This window comes from Vipera ursinii, assembly GCF_947247035.1.
Source record: "Vipera ursinii genome assembly, chromosome: 1".
NCBI classification, from domain to species: domain Eukaryota; kingdom Metazoa; phylum Chordata; class Lepidosauria; order Squamata; family Viperidae; genus Vipera; species Vipera ursinii.
In genome coordinates, this window is record NC_139512.1 from 321,543,294 (window position 1) to 321,570,698 (window position 27,405).

General features: G+C 38.9%; 1 protein-coding gene across 1 annotated transcript in view; it reads left to right on the forward strand.

The window, feature by feature from the left end:
* The window catches only part of FOXN2 (forkhead box N2), a 51,346-nt gene extending 25,210 nt beyond the window's left edge, over window positions 1-26,136 (forward strand). The window contains exons 3-6 of the mRNA XM_083371848.1: window positions 10,292-10,416; window positions 14,825-14,889; window positions 15,772-15,840; window positions 18,472-26,136. Of these exons, the coding sequence (XP_083227974.1) occupies window positions 10,292-10,416; window positions 14,825-14,889; window positions 15,772-15,840; window positions 18,472-18,998 (786 nt within the window). The 3' untranslated portion in view covers window positions 18,999-26,136. The remainder of the gene's footprint in view (window positions 1-10,291; window positions 10,417-14,824; window positions 14,890-15,771; window positions 15,841-18,471) is intronic.
* The last annotated feature ends 1,269 nt before the right edge of the window (window positions 26,137-27,405 follow it).

A 27,405-nucleotide genomic window follows, 5' to 3' on the forward strand; every position in this document is an offset into this window, starting at 1 on the left:
TAATGTGTAAAGTACCAGCTCTTTAAGCAGCCTGGTTTGTGTTGCCATGGTAGCATTTCCTCTTGCTTGGCTGGCTTGTGAGTGACTGGTAGTGGAAGGAGGAAGCTGTGCTGATCTGGTGTGCTGATCCTGGCTGGAGATGGGATATGTCATCTCTCTTCTCTGCCTTTTTAAACACAAATGTGAGGGTGGATCCCAAGTGTTTGTATGTTTTGATGTAATATAAACTCAGGAGCATCTGAGGGCACTTAGTTGGCTTTTTTAGTTGTTCTGCAGAACTGGTTTTGTAGAAATTAAAGAGGAATTGCTTATGCAGTGGAAACAAGATATGCAAGCCAAATTTATTGAATGTTGCTTTGTTACATTGCAAGTATCTCTCTGGTATGATGGCGATAGTAAGGCTTTCCATCTGAGTTAATGTTGCAGCTCACATAGAGGCCAGTTTTCATGGAGAAGCTTAAAGTCACACACATTTATCCCTTTCCTTTATTTGACCATTGGGGGTGACTATTTAAATAAATAAGAACATCTCAGGTGATGGAAAACCCATCCTGAATTAAATGGACTCTTTCCCCTGTGAAGTATGACACCACAAGAAAAATAAAAATTGCTTCATAATATTAAAAATGTACATAAAATTTGCCAATTGTCTGTATTATTTGGCACTACAAACCTCTGGTAAAAGGCTCACTTTTTAAACAGGTGCTTTATGTTCTTGGTATATTAAAGACTAATTGCGAAACTTTCTCTGTACTGGTGTCCTTCCTACATGCTTGGATTAAAGTTTCCAGAACACTCAGCCAGTCTGCTGTCGGAGTATTTTATTCCCTAATCCACTGAGATGAAAGAAACATAAATTCTGAACAAGAGCACCAATAGTTCTTGACTTATGAGAGCAATTGGGTCCAAAATTTCCATTGCTAAGTGATGCAATTGTAAAGTGAAACTCCATTGCTTAGTGATGTCAATCCCTGCAGTCCTGTTAACTGACTCCCATGGTTATTAGGTGAGGCAGCTTCATGCCAGCTTCCAGCAACCAAGTCAGTGGGGAAGCCAGCAGGAAGTTGCACATCCTTGTAAAGTGGCTTGCAAGCAGGGTGGCAGGCAGGTAAAATAGCTGTTGCCTGGTAAAAGAGGATGTGAAGGGGGGGGTAATGAGAGGGAAAGAGTATGAGAAGTGGGAAAAAATTCTGTGAGGCTTGGGTGTGTGTGTGTGTGTGTGTGTGCATAGGAATGTGCAAATGGCTGGTGTGGCAAAGGGGTTTGGAGAAGGCACAAGTGGGGGAAACCTACTGACTTGTGACATTCCCTGATGGCTTCCTCATTGACTTTTGAGGAAGTTGGCAGGAAGGGTCACAAATGGAAATCATGGTTTCATGAGGCACTGCAACCAATTGTAAGCATAACCTGGCTTCAAGATCACAATCACATGACTGTGAAGATGCTGGGATGGCCAGAATTGCAATAACCGGCTGTAGCCACCTTCATTCAACACCATCATAACTTCAAACAGTCAATGAATGAATGTTTGAAAGTCAAGGGCTACCTGTAGAATTTAAAATGGTCTCATACAGCAATTCCCAGATTCCTCTAAGGTTGGAAATATTATACTGGCAAAGAATTCTGGGACTCTCGGTCTCTACATATCTGGAGGTCACTAGATTAGAAAAAGCGTGTTATGAGGAATCTTGAAGACTAATCCTAAAGTTATCCTTTTTTAAAGCAAATGGTAGAATTAAAATTGCAATCTTCATCGTGAGAACGATGTACCTCTATATAGAGAGTGTTAGGAAAGAGGTCTTTGCAGTGGTTGATCTCCCAAATGTACCACAGATGTTAAACTTTGCTGTATTGATGAAATGCTGTTTGTAATATTGATCCAAATGTTAAAAGGGATCAGATCATTTAAAAAAAGTTTCTAACAGAAATATTCTGAAGAAAGCAGGGTCTGATATACAATGCTTAGGTAAATGAGATTTGCTAAACAAATACACATCTCTTGGGGAATCTCTAATTGAGTACTATCACAGCCTTCTCCAAATTGTTGAGAGGTTGTACATCAAATTTCTTTGTTTTTCTACTGAATTTCAGCAGTTCGATTTTTAAAACAGCTTGGGGCTATATATGATGTAGAAAGGATGGTTGGTTGTCCATAGGAAATGGCATAGAAATCAGCTGTCAAGTTTCCAACGTATGGGCTTTTCAAGTGACTGAGGCATTGTTTACCTTAAAATAACATCGAATATTATTGCTTGACATCAGCACAGCTTTCCTCTAAATGAATTCTTTCCATCCAGAAAAGACTTACAATATTCCAAAAGCAGTATGTTCTTTGAAAATTTCTGCTAAAGCTATTGGACACATGAACATAAATGGGAATTCTGGGGCTAGAATCAAGTTGGAGACTTTTTTCCTGAAAACAGTATCTAACTTGATTTATTGAAACACACTCTACATGGAATTTCCCTTGAAGACCGTCCAGAATTACAACTGATCCAGAATTTAGTGTCATGAAGAACACACATGTTACATCTCTTGTGGGAGTTGCATTGGCTTCCAATATTCTTCTGGGTGAAATTATTACTGGGTGCTGATTATTACAGTTAAAGCCCTATATGATATAGGACTCGGTTATTTTTATGACTGCCTCTCAGATTGGATAGAATGGGCATCCCCTCAGTTAAATGTTGTTATCTTACAAAACATGCCATTTCTGTGGCAGCACCTGTCATATGGAACACCCTTCCCCCAGAGGATTATTAGTAGCCCCCACTCAACCTTCTGAAAAATACTTAAGATTTGTCTTTTTCTCCAAACGTTGTGTTAGGTTGAGATTGATAAGATGAACTTGTGGGTTACATGGGAAAGTTAGTTGTGATGCCAAATCTTCTTTTTTTGATGTTTTATTATTGTAGATAGATTTTGTTTTATTTTGGGGTTATGAGACACCCAGAGTTTGGTTCAAGAAGGGCAGCTATATATAAAGATGCTCTTCAACATCTTCATCAATGATTTGGATGAGGGGATAGATGGGAACTCATCAAATTTTCAGATGACACCAAGCTGGCAGGAATAGCCAGCACTCCAGAAGATAGGCTTAAGATACAGGAGGATATGGACAGACTTGAACACTGGGTGCTATCTAACAAAATGAAATTCAATGGTGAAAAAAGTAAGGTTCAACATTTAGGCAAGAAAAAACAAATGCACAGGTATCGTGTAGGGGGTACCTTGCTCAACGTGAGAGGGATCTCAGAGTCCTAGTGGACAATTACTTAAATATGAGCCAGCAGTGTGCTGCAGCTGCCAAAAAAGCTAACACAGTACAAGGATGCAGTAACGGAGGGATAGAATCAAGATCACATGAAGTGTTAATACTACTTTACAATGCCTTGGTAAGGCCACACTGGGAATACTGCATCCAGCTTTGGTCACCATGATATAAAACAGATGTTGAGACTCTAGAAAGAGTACAGAGAACAGCAACTAAGATGATTAGGGGACTGGAAGCTAAAACATATAAGGAACGGTTGCTGGAATTAGAATAGAATAGAATAGAATAGAATAGAATAGAATAGAATAGAATAGAGATGGAAGGGACCTTGGAGGTCTTCTAGTCCAACCCCCTACTCAAGCAGGAGATCCTATCAGACAGGTGAATGTCTAGTCTCTTCTTAAAAATCTCCAGTGATGGAGCACCCATGATTTCTGGGGGTAAGCTATTCCGCTGGTTGATTGTCCTCACTGTCAGGAAGTTTCTCCTTAATTCCAGGTTGCTTCTCTCTTTGATCAGTTTCCAACCATTGTTTCTCATCCTCCCGTCTGGTGCTTTGGTGAACAACCTGGCCCACTCTGCCTTGTGGCACCCCCTGAGATACTGGAACACTGCTATCATGTCTCCCCTATTTCTTCTTTTCTTTAGACTAGCCAAACCCAAGTCCCGTAGCCGTTCTTCGTGTGTTTTAGCCTCCAGGCCTTTGATCATCTTAGTTGCTTTCTCTGAATTTTTTCCAAACTCTCAACATCTTTTTGGTGAGATGGTGGCCAAAATTGGCTGCAGGATTCCAGGTGTGATCTTACTAGGGTTTTATAAAGTGGTAATAATACTTTGTTTGATCTTGATTCTATGCCTCTGTTTATACAATCCAGGATTGTATTAGCTTTTTTGGCTGCTGCTGCACACTGCTGGCTCATAGTCATTGTCCACTAGGACTCCAAGGTCCTTCTCACAGTTACTGTTTTTAAGCCAGGTCTTGCCCAATCTGTATTTGTGCCTTTGTTTTTTCCTGCCTAAATGTAAGACTTTGCTTTTCTCTACATTGAAACTCATTTTGTTGGATAGGGCCCATTGTTCAAGTTGGTTGAGATCTTTTTGGATCCTGACTTTGTCTTCTGGGTTGTTGGCTACTCCTGCCAGTTTGGTGTCATCTGCAAATTTGATGAGTTCCCCTTCTATTCTCTCATCTAAGTCATTGATGAAGATATTGAAGAGTACTGGGCCTAAGACAGAACCTTGTGGTACTCCACTGCTTACTTCTCTCCATGTGGATGTAGTGCCATTGATGCCTACTCGTTGAGTACGGTTTGTTAGCCAGCTACAGATCCATCTGGTGGTGATGTGGTCTAATCCACCTTTTCCTAGTTTACCAAGGAGTAGGTTGTGATCTACCTTGTCAAATGCCTTACTGAAATCTAAGTATACTACGTCCACTGTGTTTCGCTGGTCTACTAGTTTAGTTACTGAAGAATGAGATGAGATTGGTTTGGCATGATCTGTTTTAAACAACCCGTGCTGGCTACTAGTTATGACTTTGTTTGCTTCTAGTTGTTCGCAGATCTCTTTTTTTATTTATTTTTATTTATTTATTTTTATTACATTTATATCCCGCCCTTCTCCGAAGACTCAGGGCGGCTTACAAGCTTAGCAGTAGCCTTCATTCTATGTATATGCCTGCTTATTAGGGCTTTCACACACACCCCAAGCGGCATTATTACAAAGTCAGCTTATTGCCCCCAACAATCTGGGTCCTCATTTTACCTACCTCGGAAGGATGGAAGGCTGAGTCAACCTTGAACCTGGTGGGACTCGAACCTGCACTGATTGCAGGCAGCTGGTGTTACTTAAGGAGGCATTAGCCCACTGCTCCACCAAGGCTTTTTTGATTATCTTTTCTAAGATCTTCCCAGGTATTGATGTTAAACTGATTGGTCTGTAGTTTCCTGGGTCCGTTTCCCCCCCCCACTTTCTTGAAGATGGGGGACCACATCAGCCCTTTTCCAATCCTCTGGTACTTACTTCCCCGGTGGTCCAGGATTTATGAAAGATGTGGTGCAACAGTTCTGAGATAACATCTGCCAGCTCTTTCAGAACTCTGGGATGTAGCCTGTTGGGTCCAATGATTTATATTCATCAAGGTTGGATAGGTGTTCCCTTACCATTTTCTTGCTTATTTTAATTCTTGTTTCTAGTATGTCTTTTGCAGTGAGTTTTTTGGTGTGTTGGGCTATAGTTTCTTTTTGTGTGAAGGCTGACACAAAGTATGAGTTAAGCAGCTCTGCTTTCTCCCTGTTGCCTGTTGCCTGGTTTTGTCTAGTTTAATGAAGAGAAAGACAAGGGGTGACATGATAGCAGTGTTCCAATATCTCAGGGATTGCCACATAGAAGAGGGAATCAAGCTATTCTCCAAAGCACCTGAAGGTAGGACAAGAAGCAATAGATGGAAACTAATCAAAGAGAGAAGCAACCTAGAACTAAGGAGAAATTTCCTGACAGTTAGAACAATTAACCAGTGGAACAACCTGCCTCCAGAAGCTGTGAATGCTCCAACACTGGAAGTTTTTAAGAAGAGACTGGACAGACATTTGTTTGAAATGGTATAGGGTTTCCTGCCTGAGCAGGGGTTTGGACTAGATGACCTCCAAGATCCCTTCCAACATTATTGTTGTTGTTGTTGTAAATAAATTTTGAGGAATTTTTTCCATATGGTGAATGATTTCTCTCAATTTGTTAATTAAGTTATTCAAAGGATTATCATAAATAGTTGAACCTGGTATTTTTCTGTGTGCAAATTTTTATTATTTGAAAAATAACTTACTCTCTTACATTATTCAAGAGGAATAACCTTGTTCAAAAGAATAATTCAAATCTACCCAGTGTAACACTGTTCAAGGCAAACTCATAAAAGTATCCTGCATATTGGGACGATTGAGGTTATTCCTACTTTTTCAGGGTCTTATTTATAGGATTTAAAATTAAAAGTGCATTAGGTTCAGTAATTGAAATGAGATTACTTACCACCCTGTGATGTCTTTGCATGCGCTAGAACTTGCCTTTAAAATAGATAATGAGGTACCCAGTAATCCATCTTGATGCATCATTGTTTGAAGTTGAGGCAGGAATAGTTTTGATTTCCCTGGATGAAGAATTGCTGGCAGTCCTATGAAAAAGGAGGATAATAAGTATATACTTTTTAAAAAACATGAAGTCCAATTATATAGCTATACCCCAGTGAAATCTAATTCTGAAATGCTGTTGGCAATATCTTTTGCCCAGATGTACCTCATTTGAGATATTTTGTTAAGAATAACAAAAAGACAGCCCCAGTTAATTCACCTTGAGCACTTCGAAAGGAAGATAGGGAACCGATAGGAAAAGTCTTAGTTCTATTTTGGAATAGTGCCTGTTTATTCATTGTCTGAAGAGAAAGAGATGGCTGTGAATGAATGCATGCATTATGTCCTAAACATCCTTTTACAAAAGGCCTCTCCAAATAAAAGCCAATTAGAAAGACACGCAGGGCTGCTATTAAGAAATTACTCTATTAATCCTATCTATTGAAGTTTTCAACTTCAGTTTTAATGCTTCCAAGCAAGCATTTGAAGACAAAATATTAATATAACATGCATGTAAGCCCAAGTGAAAAAGACACCGAATAACCAAATTGTCTAGGCCAGGGGTCGGCAACCTCGGCTCTTTTATGACTCGTGGACTTCAACTCCCAGAATTCCTGAGCCAGCATAGCTGGCTCAGGAATTCTGGGAGTTGAAGTCCACGAGTCATAAAAGAGCCAAGGTTGCCTACCCCTGGTCTAGGCCCTAGAACAAGATAAGTATATTTAAACCAGCAGAAGGAAGTGGTTTGGCCCTGGGTGTCAGAAAAAGGATTCAAATCTGATTCAGCATTTACCAGCCTGCTGAATCTTTGCCTGATACAATGTATGTTAAACGGGTGACACAAAATATGGATGGTCTGCAGAGACAAAACTAGATTGCCAGGGCCTGGGGTGATATTGATGGAAAGAGCACAGCTCAAAATCTGCAGCAAGCATTCCTAATCAGTTGTGCTTGTCTGATGAGGAAAGGAGTAGATGCCAAGATCTAATTTTAGTCAATAATTTTAGAATGCATTTTTGAGGAATTTATTCTAGGCTTTGTCTCAATTTTTTGTCAGTTTTACTACTGCTACATTGCTTTTGTTTTTTGTTTAAAAAATAGCTTTTTCAGAATACACACAGACAGTCCTTGACTTACAACAGTTTATTTAGTGACCATTTGAAGTTACAACAGCACTGAAAGAAGTGACTTATGATTGTTTTTCACACTTATGACCATTGCAGCATCCCCATGATCGCCTAATCAAAATGCAGATGCTTGGTAACTGACTCATATTTATGACGGTTGCAGGGTCATGCGATCACTTTTTGCAACCTTCTATCATTGAGGAAGCCAGATTCACTTAACAATCGTGTTACTAGTTTAACAACTGCAATGATTCACTTAACAACTATGACAAGAAAAGTAAAAAAAAATGGGGCAAAATTCACTTAACAATTGTCCTACTTAGCAACAGAAATTTTGGGCTCAATTGTAGTCGTACGTTGAGGACTACCTGTATAAGTAAATGTTGGCTTTTTCAAGTTCTTATGTGTGAGTGTTTTAGAGAAGCGGGGCCTATTTTTAAACAGGCAGATAACATTTTCTCTACATTCTAGTCTCATGTTTGGTATGCTCCCTGAATAGGGCCATTTAAAAAAACAAAAAACAGCAATGGAAATGAAATTAATTAATTAATGGGACTTGTATGCCGCCCTATCTCCCAAAGGACTCAGGGTGGCTAACAACAATAAAATACAAGAGAATACAAATATTAAAATTAAAATTAAACTATATCTATAGCCCCAATTAATAAAACCTTAAAACCAGTTTAAAAACCCCATTGTCATCAGTCCAGGTCGGCCTGTTGGAAAAGAAATGTCTTAAGGTCACGACGAAAGGACCGGAGGTCTGGGGTCATCCGGAGCTCCAGGGGAAGCTGATTCCACAGGGCAGGTGCCCCCACAGAGAAGGCCCTCCCCATTCTCTGGCCGACGGCACCCTGAGGAGGCCCTCTCTGTGTGAGCGCACAGGGCGATGGGAAGTCGTTCCTGGGAGCAGACGGTCCTGCAAGTATCCTGGGCCTTACTTACTTACTTATTTATATCCTGCCTTTATTATTTTTATAAATAACTCAAGGTGGCAAATATGTCCAACGCTTCTATCGCCTCTTATTTTCCCCGCAACAACAATTTTGCGAGGTGACTTGGGCTGAGAGAGTGACTGGCCCAAGACCACTCAGCTGGCCTTCATAGTTAAGACAGGACTAGAACTCTCAGTCTCCCACATTCTAACCTGGTATCTTAACCAACCCTGGAAAAGAGAAATGTGCCTTGTTATAATGCTCAGCAGGAAGAGCAAACTACAACAATACGATGCTATTTTTTGCCATATGTATTACAATGGATAGAATTGCTTTCTGTGGTGGTTACCATGTTTTTATCTGATACAAATTGTCATTCAGAGTGGGCAGATTATTTTCTGTGACCTGGAATGCCTGGGTTCTTTTTCAAAAGGTTTAACTAGTTGACAGAAATTGAGGAAGAACAACTTTTTTTAGTTTTATACATTATCTGGAGGTGATCAGCATTGTATCACAGGTAGTCTTCGACTTACGATCGGCTGCTTAGCAACTGTTCAAAGTTACAATGGATTCCCCCAAAAGATACTTATGACTGCGATTTGAAGTTCCAACAAGCCTCCCCCCTCAGTCACTAGATCCCATTGTGGTCACTTGGCAACTGGCCCGCATTTATGGCTGTTTGCAGCATCCCACAATGATGTGACCACAATTTGCATTATTTTCTGGAAACTAGTGTTTACTTCTAGTTTCGGGGGGGGGGGGAGAAACAATTGCAGACAATGGGTTTGCTTAATGACCATTGTGTTTGTTTAACAACTGCTGCAAAAAATGTAAAATCGGGTTGGTCACGTGGGTGCCTCAGGTTACAACTCTCATGATGTGCAACAGAAATTCTGGGTTCCATTACATCTTAAGGACTACCTGTAGCCCAACAGATTTGGATGACTCCAAGTTAAGGAAGGTTGCATTTTCAAACCCTGTATTACAAAGTGCAAACAAAAAGTTATATTTTTTATTCCATTTTGATTATCCTAATACTAAACATCAAAGACACTGAAGTACAAGATGGAGGAAGGGAAGGTACAGCACAATCAAACTTTCAGAATCTTGTTATTATAGCCAATCTAAATGAAAACAGTTTTAGCCTTTATGTGGAGTTGAATTCCTGGTCTGGTTTGCCGAGTGGGGCTGACGGTATGTTATCTTGGGCTCCAGAAGGAAAAGCAGGACATAAATCTGATACATAAATAATACAAAATTTTTAATATCTTATGAAAATATAGTTACAGGTTGGAGAAGCTTGGCATGTAAGGTATCCATTGTGTTGAAGAAAAGGCTGTTTTTTTTTTAAGTTTGGTAGTGGCAAAAAAACCCTCCAATTTTTCAAGTGGGTGAACATTAGATTTAAAAGTTTTTAACCGTGTATTTGTCCATAAATATGACCCCAGTGCTGCCATGAGAAAAAGAAAAACACTTGTGAGGAAAGTTACAAGCCCTTTCTTTTCCTATCACATTTCTGAGGTCAATCTGTCTTCTGGAGAGGCACAGACCTGTAGGAATGGCAGCTGTCTTGTAGGTCTTCTGCTGCTGTTACCAGTGATGAATACAGTGCCAAAGAGGTGGGATTGCAGTAATGATGCCGCGGTGATCCATTGACCACGTTGATTCAGAGAAGTGTGACTCCAGCTGTGTTCACATTCATCCTAAGGTCTTTAAACATAAAAATAGTGATATATTGTGTTTTATACAAACACCTGTGGAGAGTAACACACTTTTAGATCTGATGGTCTTATTGAAACTGCCTGTAATCAGTACTAATGCAGGGTTGTTTCCTAGGTGAACGGAAAAGGTTCATTGTGGTGTGTGGATCCAGAATATAAACCAAACCTTGTACAGGCTCTGAAGAAGCAACCGTTTCCCTCTGCGTTTGCATTTTATACCCCACCAGCATCACCACTAAGGTAGGATTTCTTTTTCCAAGCAGTACAATGTTGGAGGAAAAAGTTTTCCAGATAATATTGCTAAAGAGAAGATGGGACAGGTTGTATTTTGACAAGACTGTGACAGAAAGCTGTCTTTCTATGTTTTTCTTTTAAATTTTTTGAAAGTTGGAGAACAGCTCATATTCAATGGCAGATCCTAGATTTTGTAGGCAGAAATGCCTTCCATGTCCAGAGAAGAGACCCTCCATTCCTTGTCCTCAAATGCATTGAGTTTACTCCCCATCAGCATACCTCAGTCAAAGAATACAGGAGACCAAGCACTGAACAAGGCAGTTTTAGATTTTCATCTCAATAGTCAGCCTTTTATCATAGACTGGAATTTTGATACGGAATTAAAAAAAGAATTTAATTGTGATAGCTGAGAGAGATGTACAGGATTCTGTATAAGACAGGTGATAAAGCTTCTTGCTTAATATTTTGAGACCATAAACCCCCATGTTTGCAGATTATGAATTAATTACACAATTCTCATATACTTTCTAGTGTAAGTTTGCAGAAAAATAATTGTCTGATACAACTTTTGTGTTACATGGTTCATTTTGGAAGAGGTAATAGCAAGAGTGAGATTTTGGGCGTGACCCAAATCCCAGTGCACCATATGAGCCTGAAATACCACCAACGGCTTTGTGGAGAAGAGGACAGAACTACTTTTGTTCCTGGGTCTCTGCCTTGACTACCTCCAGGATGTATCAAGCACCTACAAGACAAAGAGGCTTTGCAGCTCCTCTCAAGGCCATGATGACTTGTAGTGTGGCAATAATCTGAAAGAGAAAACTAGCTCATGTTTCACGTGAAATTACAACTGAATAAAGGAATTAACAGAAAATACAGTTTAAAAATTGACACAGTTGCATAAGGCCTTTTAAAGAAAAAATCTAAAAATGATGAAATTTCTGAAAAAGTGTTAAGGATGAGATGCATTTTTTTTGAAGGACAGGTATGTGAGATTGAAATTCAGACTTATATTCATGCCTAACAATAACTGGACAAAAAAGATGAATTAATTTTGTTTTCTATTCTTAGGAGCATTGCACATTCACGGAGGCAGAGAAATAAAATTTCTGGAATATCACTATATTGTTTAGATTTTTTTCTACTTTCCAACTTGGTTATCACCAAAAGTGCATGTTTGTTACAGTATTACAGGGGTGTCAAACTCAATTTCATTGAGGGCCGCATCAGCATTGCGGTTGCCCTTAGGGGGCCGGGTGGGTGTGGCCAGAGTGGGCATGGCCTACTGGGTGGGCATGGTTAGAGTGCATATGGCCTACTGGGTGGGTGTGGCCAGCTCTACATCGTTCACTTCAAGGGTGCCTATGGGGGCCTGGGCAGGAGTGGGACAGATCTGAGGGTCTCTGGTAGAAGGAGGGTCTCTGGGCAAGGGTCAAGGCAGTGGGGGCCGTTCCCTCACTGTTTCCAGGATGGCTTCGCGGGCCACATGAAACCACTTCGCGGGCCGGATCCGGCCCCTGGGCCTTGTGTTTGACATGTCTGTAGTATTAGATTGCAGTGTCTTGCATTCTTTGTTTTGTGCCATATCTAGCCTTGAAAAGAGGTCTCTGAGCCTTTAAGTATAGAATGTTGTTTAAAATATTAATACTATTGATACTTGTATTTTGCTGTCAGTGTAATTTTTAAGATGGCTGCAGGAACATTGAAACAGAATAACAGACTTAGTATGATAAAATATATGTAAGCAATAAATAAAAAATAAGATGGTATAAAAATTAGGCCAATTAGGAAGTGAAATGAGTAATTCAAAAAGCAATTGAGAAAAACTTTCAGAAGACAATTTGAAAGAGTCATAAGTCCATTAAGACCCAGATTGTTGGGGGCAATAAGCTGACTTTGTAATAATGCCGCTTGGGGGGTGGTGTATGAAAGCCCTAATAAGCAGGCATATACATAGAATGAAGGCTACTGCTAAGCTTGTAAGCCGCCCTGAGTCTTCGGAGAAGGGCGGGATATAAATGGAAATAAATAAAAAAAATAAAAATATATAAATGGAATTAAAATAAATAAATAAATAAATTAAAGGAATGGTCATTATAGACTTGAGGGCCCAGATGACCCCTCCCTAACTTTTCAAAGATAGTGCCAGACTTTGGGAAGTACTAGAGTGAAAGAAGGATGGGAAAAAAATCAGGTTGCCTCACATTGTTTTGATTCTGGTGACTCTTGTATTAATACACTTAGGAGATTGCCTGAAATTACCTGAGGCTAAAAGGTTAAAAAGAAGAGATCAAGGGAAAGGGGTCCATAACGTGAGCTATCTACAAAAGATGTCTCAGTGATAATTATCCACTAACTCTTAAATTCTGGAGAAGAAATTTGAAATGTTGTAAAACAGTGCTATTAAATTAAATTGAATAACGTATATAAGGGCTGAAGCTTCAGAGCTTTTAACTTTTTAAAAAGGCCACAAATCCATCATTTAGCTTGTTTCTCATTGCTCTAGAGCAGGCATGTCAAACTTATGTGACGTCGTGCAATGTATCAGGACTTTTTCCTCATTGCCAGCAATGGGTTGAGTGCGGTTTTGGCGTGACACATCTGGCCTTTGGGCCGGCAGTTAGACATGCCTGCTCTAGAACAGGGATGGGCAATTAATTGGGCCACATGATAAACTGGGACTCTTATGGAGGGTTAAACGCATACAGCTGTGATGATGTGTAGGCATGCACGCATATATGTTTTTTTTTAAAAAAGCACTTGCTTTCAAAATAAAAGCAATGCAGTTTTATTGTGAACATAGCATATACTTACATTTGATTTCTAATTTCCAATTGACCTTGTGTGGGCCAGACAGAGATAGCCAAAGGGCCAGATTAGCCCAGGGACCATAAAATGTCCAGGTGTGTTCTAGGGAATGTATAATATAATATTATAGTGCAGGTATACTCCATTTTTAGTCTTCAGGAGCTGATGTGAATATAAATTAGCATGTAATAACTTGAAGATGTAGGCTCAGGTTTCTTAGCGATGTCTCAATGTTTCTGGTGGTATAGTTTTTTTACAATACAAATAAATTGAATATCAAACCAAGAGCTTTCCCATTGATTACATGTAAGTACTACTTTATAGATTAGAAAGCCTTTGAAAGTTACATAGGCATTTTAAAGTATGGAAATCATTTGCCCTGAGGTAAGTGCACCACTGCAGGAAGGACAAGCTGTTCCTAGACCCTCTTCCCAAAATAGTCTTGATGTATAGGTACTCCTCGATTTACAACAATTCATTTAGTGACTATTTGAAGTTACAAAGGCAGTGAAAAAAGTGACTTATGACCATTTTTCATACTTACAACCATTGCATCATCCCCATGGTCATGTGATCAAAATTCAGATGCTTGGCAACTGACTCAGATTTATGACAGTTGCAGTATCCTGGGGTCATGTGATCACCTTTTGCAACCTGACGAGCAAAGTAAATGGGGAAGCCAGATTCACTTAACAACTGTGTTACTAACTTAACACCTGCAGTGATTCACTTAACTGTGGCAAATGCCACACATAGCAACAGGAATTTTTGGCTCAGTTGTGGTTGTAAGTTGAGGATAACCTGTACTCGCCTTTCAGCATTAGAAAACTTCATTTAACTTCTGGACAAAAGTTTCAAACTTTGCGCCAGACAGTAATGCGTGACCTGGAATAAATCCTGGTCCAGGCATTTTATTCTGGGACAAGATGCAGCAAAAGACTTAAGAGATCTTTAGAAAGCAGTAGCAAATAAGAGTTCAGAAAACCTGTTAGTAGCTTGTATAACATCTGCATAATTCAGCATAATCTATTTTGGTGGGCAGATAACTTTCTATGATTTTAGAAAAATATATTTTAGACAACCTGCTACAAAGTTTTAAATTGAAAATGCCAGAAACTTTTCTTTTCTATGCCAGTTAAGTGCTTTATTGAGGAAATAGTGGGCCTACTCCAGTTCAATTAAAGCAGCTGTTTCATTTCTGATATAGTAATCAAGTGGATCCATAAAGGGAGCTGCAGCCAGTCCTTAGTCTGATGAGTACGCCTGGTTGGATAATCTTTTTCAATATCAGTTTGTCCTGTTTCCAGTATTTAGGTATAAGACTGAAACGTGACTAATAAAAAAGGATGGATCACATATTTAAAATGTTTTAATGTGCCATGATTTGGCATCAATAGAAAACTGGCATCTTTCTCTAATAGTTGGTTTAGAAATCATTTTGGTATGGTTCATTTGAGGATCCGTTTGGAAATTCCTGGAGTTTGTTATATACTTTTAAAATTATGTGTATTGAAATCATAACAGCTGAAAATATGATTAGTTCATGTTAATTTTGTCTTCCATAGCATAGATTCTGAATTTTGAGGTTCTTTTTCCTCTCTTCCAGTGGTTCATCATCTCCTTGCTATTTAACCTCAATTCGGAAACAGTGTCAGGGACGATCTATCAAAGGTAAGAATTTTTTCTGTTGACCCTTTACCTACCTTTTGTTAAAAAGTCTGAATCGATCAGCCCTTCACGGTAGGCAGATCAGAAACAGATTCCACAAATCTGACTGGAACTGTACTTTATTGATATAAGGGAATTTGATCACATGAGAAGGAAGAATTTGAACTCAAAACTTGTTCATAGTTGCCAAAGAAAGACTTTGATCCCAGCATTTGTACAGATAACAAATCAGAAAACTAAGAGTACTAAGATTGGAAAATTTCATTTGAAGCTTCAATAGTGGTTTGCTTGTATTATTTGAACCACCTGTATTGCTTCAGAAGTATGGCTAGTTTTTGTTGCCTTAGATCAGGGGTGTCAAACTGCCGGCCCATGGACTGATTGCATCGTACGGAGGCTGGGCCCACCCCAGCTCCGGCAGTGCAAAAAAAGTCGCAATACGTCATGAAATATCACGTGACGTGGCGAGTTTGATTCCCACGCCTTAGATCGCTCTGTGAGAATAACATCCTGCAATGAGAAGACGTCTGGTGGCAATTAAAAAAAGCAATCAACAGATGAAAGCTGCCTTCACCTTGATACGAAATCAGCCTTTGCAGTGAAAAAGCATAAGAAAAGAAACCAGAACTGCCATTTAAAATGTTCTGTATAGAGGTTTCTCATTTGAAAGCAGACTTAATTGCTGAGATTTGGGTTATATTAATCATTTTCTGATAAATATTACTAATCAAAGCTCTAAGAGTCTTGTTTTTTGGGTAATTGTTTCCAATCTAAATTGCTAGGAACGAATTCTGACAGGTTATTCTGTGATAATCATACAGTTCCAGGTCAAACGTAATTGAGGTTAATTGATGTGGGGTGCTTTTTTCTTTTTCTGGTTTTCAGATTCAGATATTGATGCTGCTACTGCCATGATGCTCTTGAATACTTCCATTGAACAAGACATTTTAGATTGTAAGTACAATAAATCTGTTTTCTTTTCAAAGAATATTGGGGTTTTTATGTATTTTAACTACATTTTTAAAAGTTTGTCTGAGCTTAATTGACAGTTTGATAGATGTTCATTTGGAATCTTTTCTTTTAAAAAAAACTTAATTGGCCTGGAGGAACGCTGTCCATCGGGTTGCGATGGGTTGGACACGGCTTCGCAACTAACAACAACGTGAAATAAATAATGGAAATCTGATTGCTTAGCAGAAAGTCTCACTGGGAATACTGTTTCCAAGTTTTAGAGTTGCCATGGGCTTGGAAAAGTTGTTAAAAGATATAAAATCTCCCCCAAGTTGTCTTTTGACTCCTGGTGATTTTATAGACATATCCACAAAGCTTTCTTGGCGACTACACAGAGTTTTATTCCAAAAATACCTTGTCATGTTTTTTCAACTTCTCAGATTACTTGGAGCTCTAGCAATTTCACCCATGTGTGATCCTGACCTTGAAATCAACCAAAATCACTTGAAAAAGGGCAACTAAAACAATTCTGGGATTGTTTAAAGGAAACAGGATGGAACTTATGTAGCATTTTCTGAACAAAGGGGATGGAGAAAGATTTAAAGCAACTTTTGCTACACCAGTTACAGCTTTAAAATGTTACTATTTTTTCCTGGTAGGGAAGAAGTGTTTTCTTCCCACTTCTTTTGTTCTTTCCTAACCCAGAACTCGGGATCATCTGCCGAAAGTAATAGGTAGGAGTTTCCTGGAAACTGAAAGCCCTTCTCACATAGTTTTATTAATTTATGGAATTGGCCACAATGCAAAGTCCACTACCTTTGATAATTTCAGAGAGGTGTTAGAAACATTCATGGAAAACTGTTCTGTTAACAGCATGCTTGTGGAGGTAGTAGGCCTCCAAATTTCAGTTGAAGGCAATATTGGCATAGATAGCTATTGCCCTCATTGTCAGTTTTCCCAAGGCATCTGGTTGCTCTCTGGGAATTGGGATGCTGGATTAGATGCCTCTGATTATGTGGCCTATGGGATTATTTCATGTACCCTTTAGTTTTACAGGTAGTCCTCAACTTTCCATTTTTTTTAACAATGGGTCAAAGATACAACGGCTTTGGAAAAAAGTGCCTTATGATCTGATTGTTGCACTACCCTGTGATCGTGTGAATGCAGTTCAGATGCTTGGCAACTGGCTCACGTTTACAAATGGTTGCACTTTCCTATGGCCATGTGATCTTGATTTTCAACCTTTTGCCAATTTCTGACAAAAGGTACCCATTGGGAAAGCTGGATTTGCTTAATGACCACCATAAAAATTGTCATAAAGTCAGGTCTAACTTGACTTATGACAATAATAATAATAATAATAATAATAATAATAATAATAATAATAATAATAATAATAATAATAATAATAATAATATAATTTTTATACCGCCCTTCTCCCGAAGGACTCAGGGCGGTGTACAGGGCAATACAATAAAATACAATATATAAAAGTTAAAAAATATTAAATACTACAGCCCAATTCAATAAATTAATACAATAGCGTTAAAATACCCCTAAACCCATCAGACCAGGCCGGCTTGTTCAAATAAATATGTTTTTAGGTCATGTCGGAAGGAGCGAAGGTCGGGAGCCATCCAGAGCTCCACCGGTAAACGGTTCCAAAGGTCTGGCACGCCCACAGAGAACGCCCTCCCCCTGGGGGCCGCCAGTCGACTTAATGACAGAAATTCCAGTTCTAGTTGTGGTTATAAGTTGAGGATTACCTATATTTTACAACATCTGTCAGAGATTCATTCAAACCTCCAATAAAGTTTTATTTCCATGCAATTGATTGGAAGAGTGATATGTTTGTGTTGTGTGTAAATAACATTTCAAAAGGAAGGGATTGAGATCCTTACCAACTTAAAATTAAAGCTTTGGTTTCAATCAGAAATTACCCTCAAAATATTGTCCCTCATAAGATGTTACTAGCAAGAGAAAGATGGTTGCCCAGCTCTTTGTTAGTTAGATCTACTGGGTCTGTTTTTAAAGATTGCATGGATGTCCAGTAAGTCACTCGCTTCCAGACTGAGCAGAATTATTAATACCATGATTAGGTTCAATTTTCAAATAAAGCGGTAATGGAACTTGTGAAAATTCATTGAACACTGAAGAAGAGGATGTGGGAGTTGGGATGGTAAAATATTGAGTCAGTGCCCTGGAAACCAGAAAGAAATGAGCAGAAAGTGAAAGGGGGGAAAGAAGGGGTTGTGTGTGATGAAAGGAGAGAGGGAGATGAAACAAATAACATAGCAACGTATTCCCTACCTGATGCAGTCCATAAATTGAACTTCAATTTCCACAAACCTTCAGGCGGCAGAACTATTACACACGCTGTCTAGGGAAGTAGAAGTCCAACACCCTTAGAGAATACTTTGTTGATTTACATAATGAAAAATGTTCCAGAAGTGAATGATCTCAAATTTCAGCTAAGATATAAAAACAGGGAAACGGTTATATAATACAAGGATTTCATTCATATTCTTGAGCTGGGTTTTAATTGCACCATTTCCTGATGCTTTAAATGTGGACACATGATTACTGGATTCATTGTCTCCCTTGAGTTTTCAGAAGATTCTTGTTTTTTCTTAGGTGAAAAATCACCATCCCTCAAGCTCTCCAAGAAAAGGAAATATGGTAGCACATTCCATAACCACACCCAGGAAGAGGGTGATCCAGCAGTCCCCAACATTGACCCCAAGGAGGACCACAATTATAGTGCCAGCAGTGTGGCTGCACAGCGTTGCGCATCACTCTCTAGTATGTCTTCCCTGTCCTCTGTTGATGATGTATACAAATTTGTCTCAGAGGCCACCCGGACAGGGAGTGACGGCAGTGAAGGATTTCAGAGTGAGGTGGACACAGATGACAACGAAGATGATGATGATTCTCTGGCAGACAGTGGTTATACCTCACAGCCATGTGTCAGTATCACAGATGAGGCCCAGCCTCATCAGAAGGTCCTGGAGGAACTCTGCCAAGAAATTGATGATGAACTCAAAGAGGCTGCTGGGTCTCTTCTTCATCTTGCTGGGATCAGCACTTGTCTGGGCTCACTATTAAGTACTGCAAAGAGCCATACCCAGAAGAGAAGGAAAAAAAATGACAACACAGCGTGAAGATAATTGATCTATCTATATCTATATCTATATATACATGTTTTATTTTTTAGGCTGGCAATATTCCTCCTTTTACCCTTTGCAAGGGAGATCAAAGCCATAAAAGGACTTTTTGTTTCTTCTTAATTTTTGCAGATTATAATTTTGCCATTTATAAAATTACGTTATTTTTAATTATAAGAGCAATTAATTTGTGCATTGAAGGGCCGACCGAAATTGTGTGAAATGGATGAGGAAGTCTCAATAATTGTAAGGAAACAGAATATTCATTATTATCATTGGAATGGTTGATTCACGTGGATACCATTGGCTGGGTCATTTTGTGCTAAAGGTGCGTGGCATGTAGGTTCCAACAGATAATTGGAATGAATGGTCCTACGCACAAGGGATTCTTTAAAAAGTGTGTATATTGTGGAGAAGAGAACTGCTTGCCGTTTCCCAATATGCCTCTTCAGTTTCTAGGCCTACCAGTTTTTTGTATGTTGTACTTTAGAATAAGACGCTAGATGCAAAGGGTTTGATCACACCAAGGAAAAGATCTCTGTCTCTAGTGCTGAGGATTAGATATTGAGTGAATGAAATATATTTCATTTATGCAAAATAGGCCTAAATTATATAATTCTTAGCCCTCAGAATGGGGTGATAAAAATTAAGCAAACAATACATACAAATATCTAATTCCCAGTTAGTGCTCAGTATGCTTGAATCTGGTAGCCCTGAAGGTGTAGAGGTCCCTCTGAAATTGGGACTAAGCAGGTAATGTCGCCATTTCTCACGGCTTATGGGGTCCACAGTGTTTCCATTATTATTATTTTTTGGTGATATAGAATGCAGAGCAAGACATGTTGTTATTGCCTTCAGCTTTAGCTTCCATTGTTAACTGATTTCCTCAATTTACAAGCCAAGGGTCTGTGATTACATGAATGGTATAAAGCTGCCATGATAATCAGTTGCAGGTTGACTGGTATTTGGAATTATAAAATTGATGGGTAGAGGAGAGATACAACACGTGAATCTTCCTATTTTTGAGAGTGGAATCTTGAATGGGTAATCTAGAAGTTTCTTCCTATTTTTAACACGAGGTAAGGAGCTGGTTCTTTCTCTTGTGTTTGTGTTAATTGTAATTATTATATATTGGATCAATGATGTATACATCTGTTTGCAAATCTGAGGCCCTTCTTTCTGTCTTGATATCTAAATTAAGTGCAAAAGAGTGACTGCTCAATTGCAAATGACCATTGCACAGAGAACTTGAATTTTGTTTAGGTTAAGGTAGTTGATACTTCTTGTTAATAAGCTAAGAGTTGTTTGGGGGGCTCTAGCGCATCACTTTGCAGACCATAATGGAATTATATTCCATACGCAACAGAAATAAGTGCATTGAAAAGTCATTGTTGGCTGAACAATTCTAGAATAATTTTCTCCCTGATTCTTTATGAATAATACTTTTAAAAATTATAATGGGATGATCATGAGAGATTCTTCTTGTTTTTTTGCAGCAGTATAGTTCAGCTGTGTATCACCTGAGTGAGAACAAGGGCTTTCCATGGCACTTTCTAACAGACTACTTCCCCTACCCTGCAGTTTTCAGTTTTGCTTTGATTTAACCCAGCATTCCTAGAAACAACAGAGGAAGTTTAGAGATACATATTATCCACTCCTGGCAGCCTCCATTTTTCTTGGAGATGGGATGGATTTTGTTTATGTTTTATATCTGTTATTTCAGCAATAATATAATCTCCCTTGTTAAATTCTGAGATAAGTCCAGATGCAGCGTGACAGTTGCATGGAACATAATATTTGTAATGCATGGACCATGTAGTATGATAATTACCTGTTTCTGTGGACTGTACTGGGAAATTCAAATTCTGGATGTGTGTCCAGATGTCATTTGTGTATCCCCAGCTGCCTAAAATTGTGGACTTGTGCCTCTCCTAGGTATTTATTCAAAAACAGTTGTGCATCTTTTCAATTCTGGGGGCCATAAGAGAGAACATAGGGCTACTAACATTGCTGTTTTGATTGGATGCTAATACACAGTTGGAATAGGGCAGTTATTTGCCTATGGGATAGTTAGTCTGAAGTGCAGGGCCAAACTGTATTATCCAGACATCTTTTTTGTTGTTACCATCAGCCATATTGATGGGTTTGGAGTCATATGGCAAGCACCCCTGGTTGGTACAAACAGCTAGGCAAAGCACTGGAAACAATGAGTTTAACTCAGAAAAACAGGCATCTCCAAGTTGGCACAGCTGTCTTTGGCTACAGTCTATTAATGCAGTTCCATTACTTTTCAGTGGTCACTTGCAGAAGAAAGGTTTGCATGCTTCAGGCTGGGGCTGTTGTGTCCTGTGAATGTCTTGAATGTTGCATAATGATCAAAGCATTACTTGTTCGGAAAGCAGCTTGACAAATGGCATTTCATCTGCACATTTTCCATCCTTTGAGAATGAAGGGAAGAGAGTCCATTAGCGGCCCTTTGAGCAAATCTGCCTGTTGCCTCTCTGTATTTTGCATTCTTGTGAGTTGTACATTACATTTCTACTGATGACATAGAGCTGCTTTGGCTTCTAAGTGACAAAAGTGACAAAGATGTAAACGTCTGGGACTTAACTTCACTGCCTTTTCTTGCATACTGTCTCTTTCTATCTGCTAAAAACTCTTGTCACTGTAATTTTTGTTCAATGTTCTGTAGGAGTTCAATGCCTTAGCCAGATTCCAGTGATCCTAACTGGACTGATTATAAGAGCTCCAGGACTAAAAGGAGTGACCCCTCCCCCCTTGAGGTTTATTGTAAGCTTGTGTATAGTTTTAGATTCAAAGGCAAAATGGTCCTTCAGAGCTTATAGGGGCAATCGCATAGCACCTATCTACAATCTCTTAAATAACATTTATCATTTCCTGAGATTTCCCAGCAACTGGCGGGTATTTTGAATTAGGAAAAAAAAAGCAGAGAGATGTAGTGTTTACACCCCATATGCTCCGATGACTTTTTTTGCCTTAGAATGCAAAGCACCACACAGCCCTACTTTGTTGAATGCTGCTACTGTTACAACTTCCCTGAATTTGGCAACATCCAGCTGTAGTGTAACTGCAAGTCACAGAATTCCCAGGCATCATGAACAATGGAAATTTTGAGATTTGCAGTCCCAGCACACCCAGGACAGTGCTATTAGAATAATATCAGCAGAGATTCAGCTGGTGTAGGCCTTAAGTTTGTAAGAAATTATGTAGTTTTTAGTATTTCAGAATATTTTTTTTGTTAAAATGATAGCAACCTATAAGTGAGTCAACCTTGTAAATCACATTGTTATTTTATAGACAGAAACAAAAATCTAATGCATGGATGTTTGCACGCTCACCTGTTTGTAGACAACTTTCTTTGATGTCAAGTTTAAACACAAATGGTGCTTAATCTGTATATTGCCTGCTTCAGCTCTTCAATCCAGAAATTCTCATGGATTGGTGAAAAACTGCCTGCTTGCCAGAATCACTTTTGAAATAACCTGCTGATTAGGTTTTGCTAAGGAAGGAGTTATGTAAGGGACTACTTCCAAGTCAGATAGATTTTGTATAACTTCCTGTTCTTTTCCATTTCATTAATATTGCAAGTTCCACCATAGCATACTGATTGAGAATTGGAAAAGGACCTATGGATTAAAAATTGCTTTCAATGTATTGTTTTTCTTTGCTGTTAAATAATATTTGCCCTTCTTTGAATAGGGTCTTCCATTGTATGACTACTACAAAAAATAACTCACAGTGTTAGTAGGTCTTACTTTTTTGTAAGAGAGATCATCTGAAAGCCTAGAATGCCCTGCAAATATTCTAAGTCAGGGTTATTTAAGGCTCTTTGTATGCTTGGAGAATTATGGTGTTTTCTGCCAAAAGGTTCCTACATTAAATAAAAAGCAGTCAATAAATAGAAATACTGTATAGTTGCTCAGTAATCAGGTTGCTAATGGGTAGAATTGATTCACAAAAATCCCACCCAATCATGGGAGTTGAAGACTTACAGAAATTCAGAGAAAGCAAAATTCTCATTTGACCTTTTGAATCGTTCTAGTCATACATCCTCCCTATGAAACGGAGTTTTCTATATGGTAATGTGGCTAAGTGAAGAATGTTGTACTATATACATGATCAAAAGCACCTACAGCATGGGGATTTAATATAAAGTCACCACTCACAAATTTATAAGCAAGCCTGTATATTAAGTGCCAAGGCACATTTTAAGTCCTGTATGTTGTGCAGAGATGTCCCATTTAACACTTGTCCAAAATGTGTGTTTAATAACTTGCGTGATGTGAAAATTGTTTCCATAGCAATGCAGGTAATATGGTTATAAAGAAATGTGTTTCTTTGGGTCTTTTGAAAGTTGAGAAAAGTTCAGTTCAGTTCTCAGTACAAATTGGCCAGATTTTCATGCTTGAGGCTACTTTCCCTAAGAGCTCCTTTGCTCAGTTTTGTCGTCTTACATTTGACCTGTTAAAAGTCTGTTTGCAGTCTCTTTTCTTCAGACAAATGTTGATGTGTGCACAATTGTCTTTCAGTGTCCTACCATTAAGAAAAAAGTCTAGTGTCACCTCTGATAGAAAATGTATAGTGATCATTAACATTGGTAGCACTTTCCCTGTTGGTCTTCAAGTCCAAAGGCAGAGCAATAAAAGCATTTGGTGAGAACAGATGCTTCAAAAGTCCAGATTTAAAGAAGTACGATTGTAGATGCTTGCAATCTTAGTTACCTTATATAGCACGACTTTGGGAAATCCTCTGATTGTACAATTTCTGCCTATAAATGGGAAGTAATATATGTGCAGGTAGAAAATAGCATATTGGACAGAGGTTTAGAATTTTCCTCCTTATATGCTTGTTTACTATATGCATTGTGCTTTTTGAGTTGCAAAAATATATCTTCTCCTCTCCCCTCCCCCCCCCCCATTTTGAGGTGATCCTAAGCAGGGATTTACTCATGTACTTTCTCTAGAATGGGTAGAAAATGTTTTAATATGTTAGATTTGATTCGTCTCCAAATTCATTGTGAAAATTCTGTGAAGAAGGGAATTGCCATATCCAAGTTCCTGTGGATATGGGGAAAAGCTGCATTTTTTTTTATTTTTAATTTATTTTTTGCCTTTACTAGCCGTATTCGCAAAATATATGTGTCTTCCTATGGCCAAAATCCACGCTGAACTTACTGTTCTAATTTTCAAAAAGAAATAAGTGTTTTCATATTTTCACAGGCAAGTCCTTATTTTATTTGCTGGTATGTCTAAAACAGCGGTCCCTAAACTTTGCGGCTTGGGGACTGAGCTAGTGGGAAAGGGAACTGGGCCATGTGCATGTTGGCCTGCCACTCACACAAGTGGAGCTGTGTGCACCGGCCTGCTACTTGTGCAGCCCAGTTGCAAATAGGCACAGCCCAGGAGTTTGGGACCCCTGGTCTAAAACACGTCCAGAGGGTGCTGTTATGTTTGATTGTTAAATTAGGCTTTTATTGTAATCATGCATCTCTCTCCCCTCTAAAGTTTGCGTGCTCTAGTGCCATCCCAGCACAAATGGGAATGGCCAAGGTTCTGATCAGCAAGGTTAGCGATCTCTTATTGTGAAGTAGCTGTGATGTAGATAGATCATGTATCCACACCCTATGTGGATGTTCAATACAGAACAGCAATAGAGTTTGTTTCATGAAAGGATAATTCTTGCACATAGAACACTAGTAGACTAGACTCCTTCCTGATGCATTAGCTTCTAAAAACAAGGAACCTATGTTGAGAATTTGGGATGACTACAGATATATTAACGGCTTTGTACATTTCAGAAGAAAGGGAAATAGGACAATTAAGCACTATTGCATGCATCTCAGGATGTGTTAAATTAGCTTTCTTCAACCAAGTATTGCCTGCATGTGGTGGTCCTACAAACTCCTACTAGTCCTTCTCAGCATAGCTATATCTCTTGGGAGGAAAAAAAAGGCTAGGGACAGTTGCAATGATTTAATAGTGCGGAACTGATACGTGTGACACGTACTTGCTGCACAGAGAACATCCCTAGGCCAGCCAATCTATGCCCTATTAACATATGGGATCATTTGCTCTTGGTCAGGCTGCACTGATGCATTCTATAATGTTGCCTACTACCTTGTGAGGAAGTGTGTGCAGATTGTGGCCCTTGGCCAGTGATTGTATACATCATAGTCAGGAGAAGCAGATATGGACATGGTTTGTTTTAGATGCAAAGTGTAATCTTTATTTTTTTTAAAAAAAAAGGAAATTCCTTTCAGAAAATTAGTTTAGCTTCAGGGAAGAAAGAGGTGGTAATGGAATATTACCTGATGCTCTTCAACTCCTAAAAATTAGCATGGAGGGCTTTGCGGGAGACCCACCTGTTCTTGAGGTAGAAGCTGATGTCAGTATTGTGCAAATCTTTCTCCATTTCATATTCTGCAGCTCTAAATTATAGCTTCTTGAGAAGTGCAGGGAGCCTTACTTAGAAAAGCCCAACTTTGAATTGGAACAGTTTGCAGCTTCTTTATTTGGCTAAAGCAAATACGACAGTAAAAGCAAAGCACACCCTGCAATGCTAATGATGGGGTAGTCAAAATATTTATTGAAAAAGAGGAATAGAGTATTTTTAAAAATCTTGTACCTGCCATTTATTTGAAAAAGCACATTCTCCAGTTTAATTGCCAGTGCCAAGAAAAGATTTGTTTTTGGAAGTGTTATTTTTTTCAGACTTAAAGTGTATAATTTAAAAGTATTACATTGCCATCTTGTAGTGATAGACCATTTACAATTGCCAATTCATTGTAACTATTATTTATTAAAAATGGAAATTGTAAGAATGCTTTCAGATCAAAGTAAGCAAAATTCTTTTTTTTTTTTAAAAAAAAATTCATTAGCTGTTTCTCCTCACCACCTGCCCCTGCAACTTTTTGGATTTACTGAGACTAACTCTGCCAGTAGATTAACCCCTTTCTAACCTGAAATTCCTTGAGCGCCGTTTAGTAGTTGACCTGGTTTAAAAATGTTTTTGTATGCTAACCTCTATTAATTAAAATGTTGATGGAGTTTATTTTTACCAAAGAGATGCAATTCATTATGATAAAGTATTTCAAAATAAACTTTGTTTTTTAACACTTTGGAGTCATTCTTTGCCTTTTGGCTAATACAGCAAAACTTTATTTTACACTTTCCATAGAAATGTAACACCAGTTTGGTGTAGTGATTTAAGGTACTAGGCTAGCAACCAGGAGACTGTCAACTCCTTGGGGGATCCAGCTGGGTGACCTTGGTCCAGTCATTCTTTCCTAAGAAAAAGGCAATGGCAAACAACTTCTGAAATCTTGCCAAGAAAATGGCAGGGGCTTTTCAAGGCAGTTGCCAGGAATCAACAGTGACTCAAAAGCACCCAAAACAAAAAACAACACCCCCCCCCCAAAAAAACACCAAACCCTTCACCAAAAAAATTTGGGGTGGAGGAAGTGGACTGAACTTTCCAAGTTTTGCATATTAGCTACAGTGTGGCATCCATATGGGAGGTAATTCTTGGTTGCGTGCTTCTTGACCCTTCACTTTTCTCCGTCATTTGCTCTGTTCTTGCAATTACTAGAAAGCCACCATTCACCTGCATGCAGACACATTAAGCATTATGGTTCCAATTTCATTTATAGCTCGGTACTTGGCTGCTTAAGTCTTCTGGAACGGCCTGACTGCAAAATGCAGGCCCGAATGCACCTACAGAACTTCAGACCCAGAAGAAGTGGACTGGCTGGATGGGGCTCTCGGTGCCAGAGGTGAAGTAAGGTCTACCCCCAAAATAAAACCTGGTGCCTCTTTTGGAGGGAAAAAAAAGACGCGGTCTTATTTTTGGGGAAACACAGTAGATGCCTTCAGTGTTATATTACATTTGTTGGCATGGTTAATTCAGCTGGCTGCTTCAAACTATGCAATCACATGAAGCAGTGAGCAGTGATTAGAGTATTGATTTAGAACTGGGAAATAGCCCAATCATCCATCATGCAAAGTGATTTTGGGCCAGTAATTTACACTTAAGCTTATCCTATTGTACAAGTTTGCTGCTAAGATGAATTAGAATGGGTGGACTAAGATCTATATCCAGCACTTCAAATTTCTGAAGGAAAGATGAGATATAAATACATGTTTAAAGGCTGTGATATCTAAATGTAAAATTTCTGGCAATGAAGTGGCAATTCCATGCTCATAAGCTGATGCTTTCCTTTCCTTTGAGATCCTTATAAATAGAGACATTGGTGACCAATACTGCAACATCCACATGAAAGCAGAGTGCTCAGCTGTTGAGCAACATGGAAAGCCAGCTAGTAACTTGTGATGGGCAGTAGAGAAATCCAGAGTTTAAGCAGCCTCCCCATTGCACGTTGTCAAAT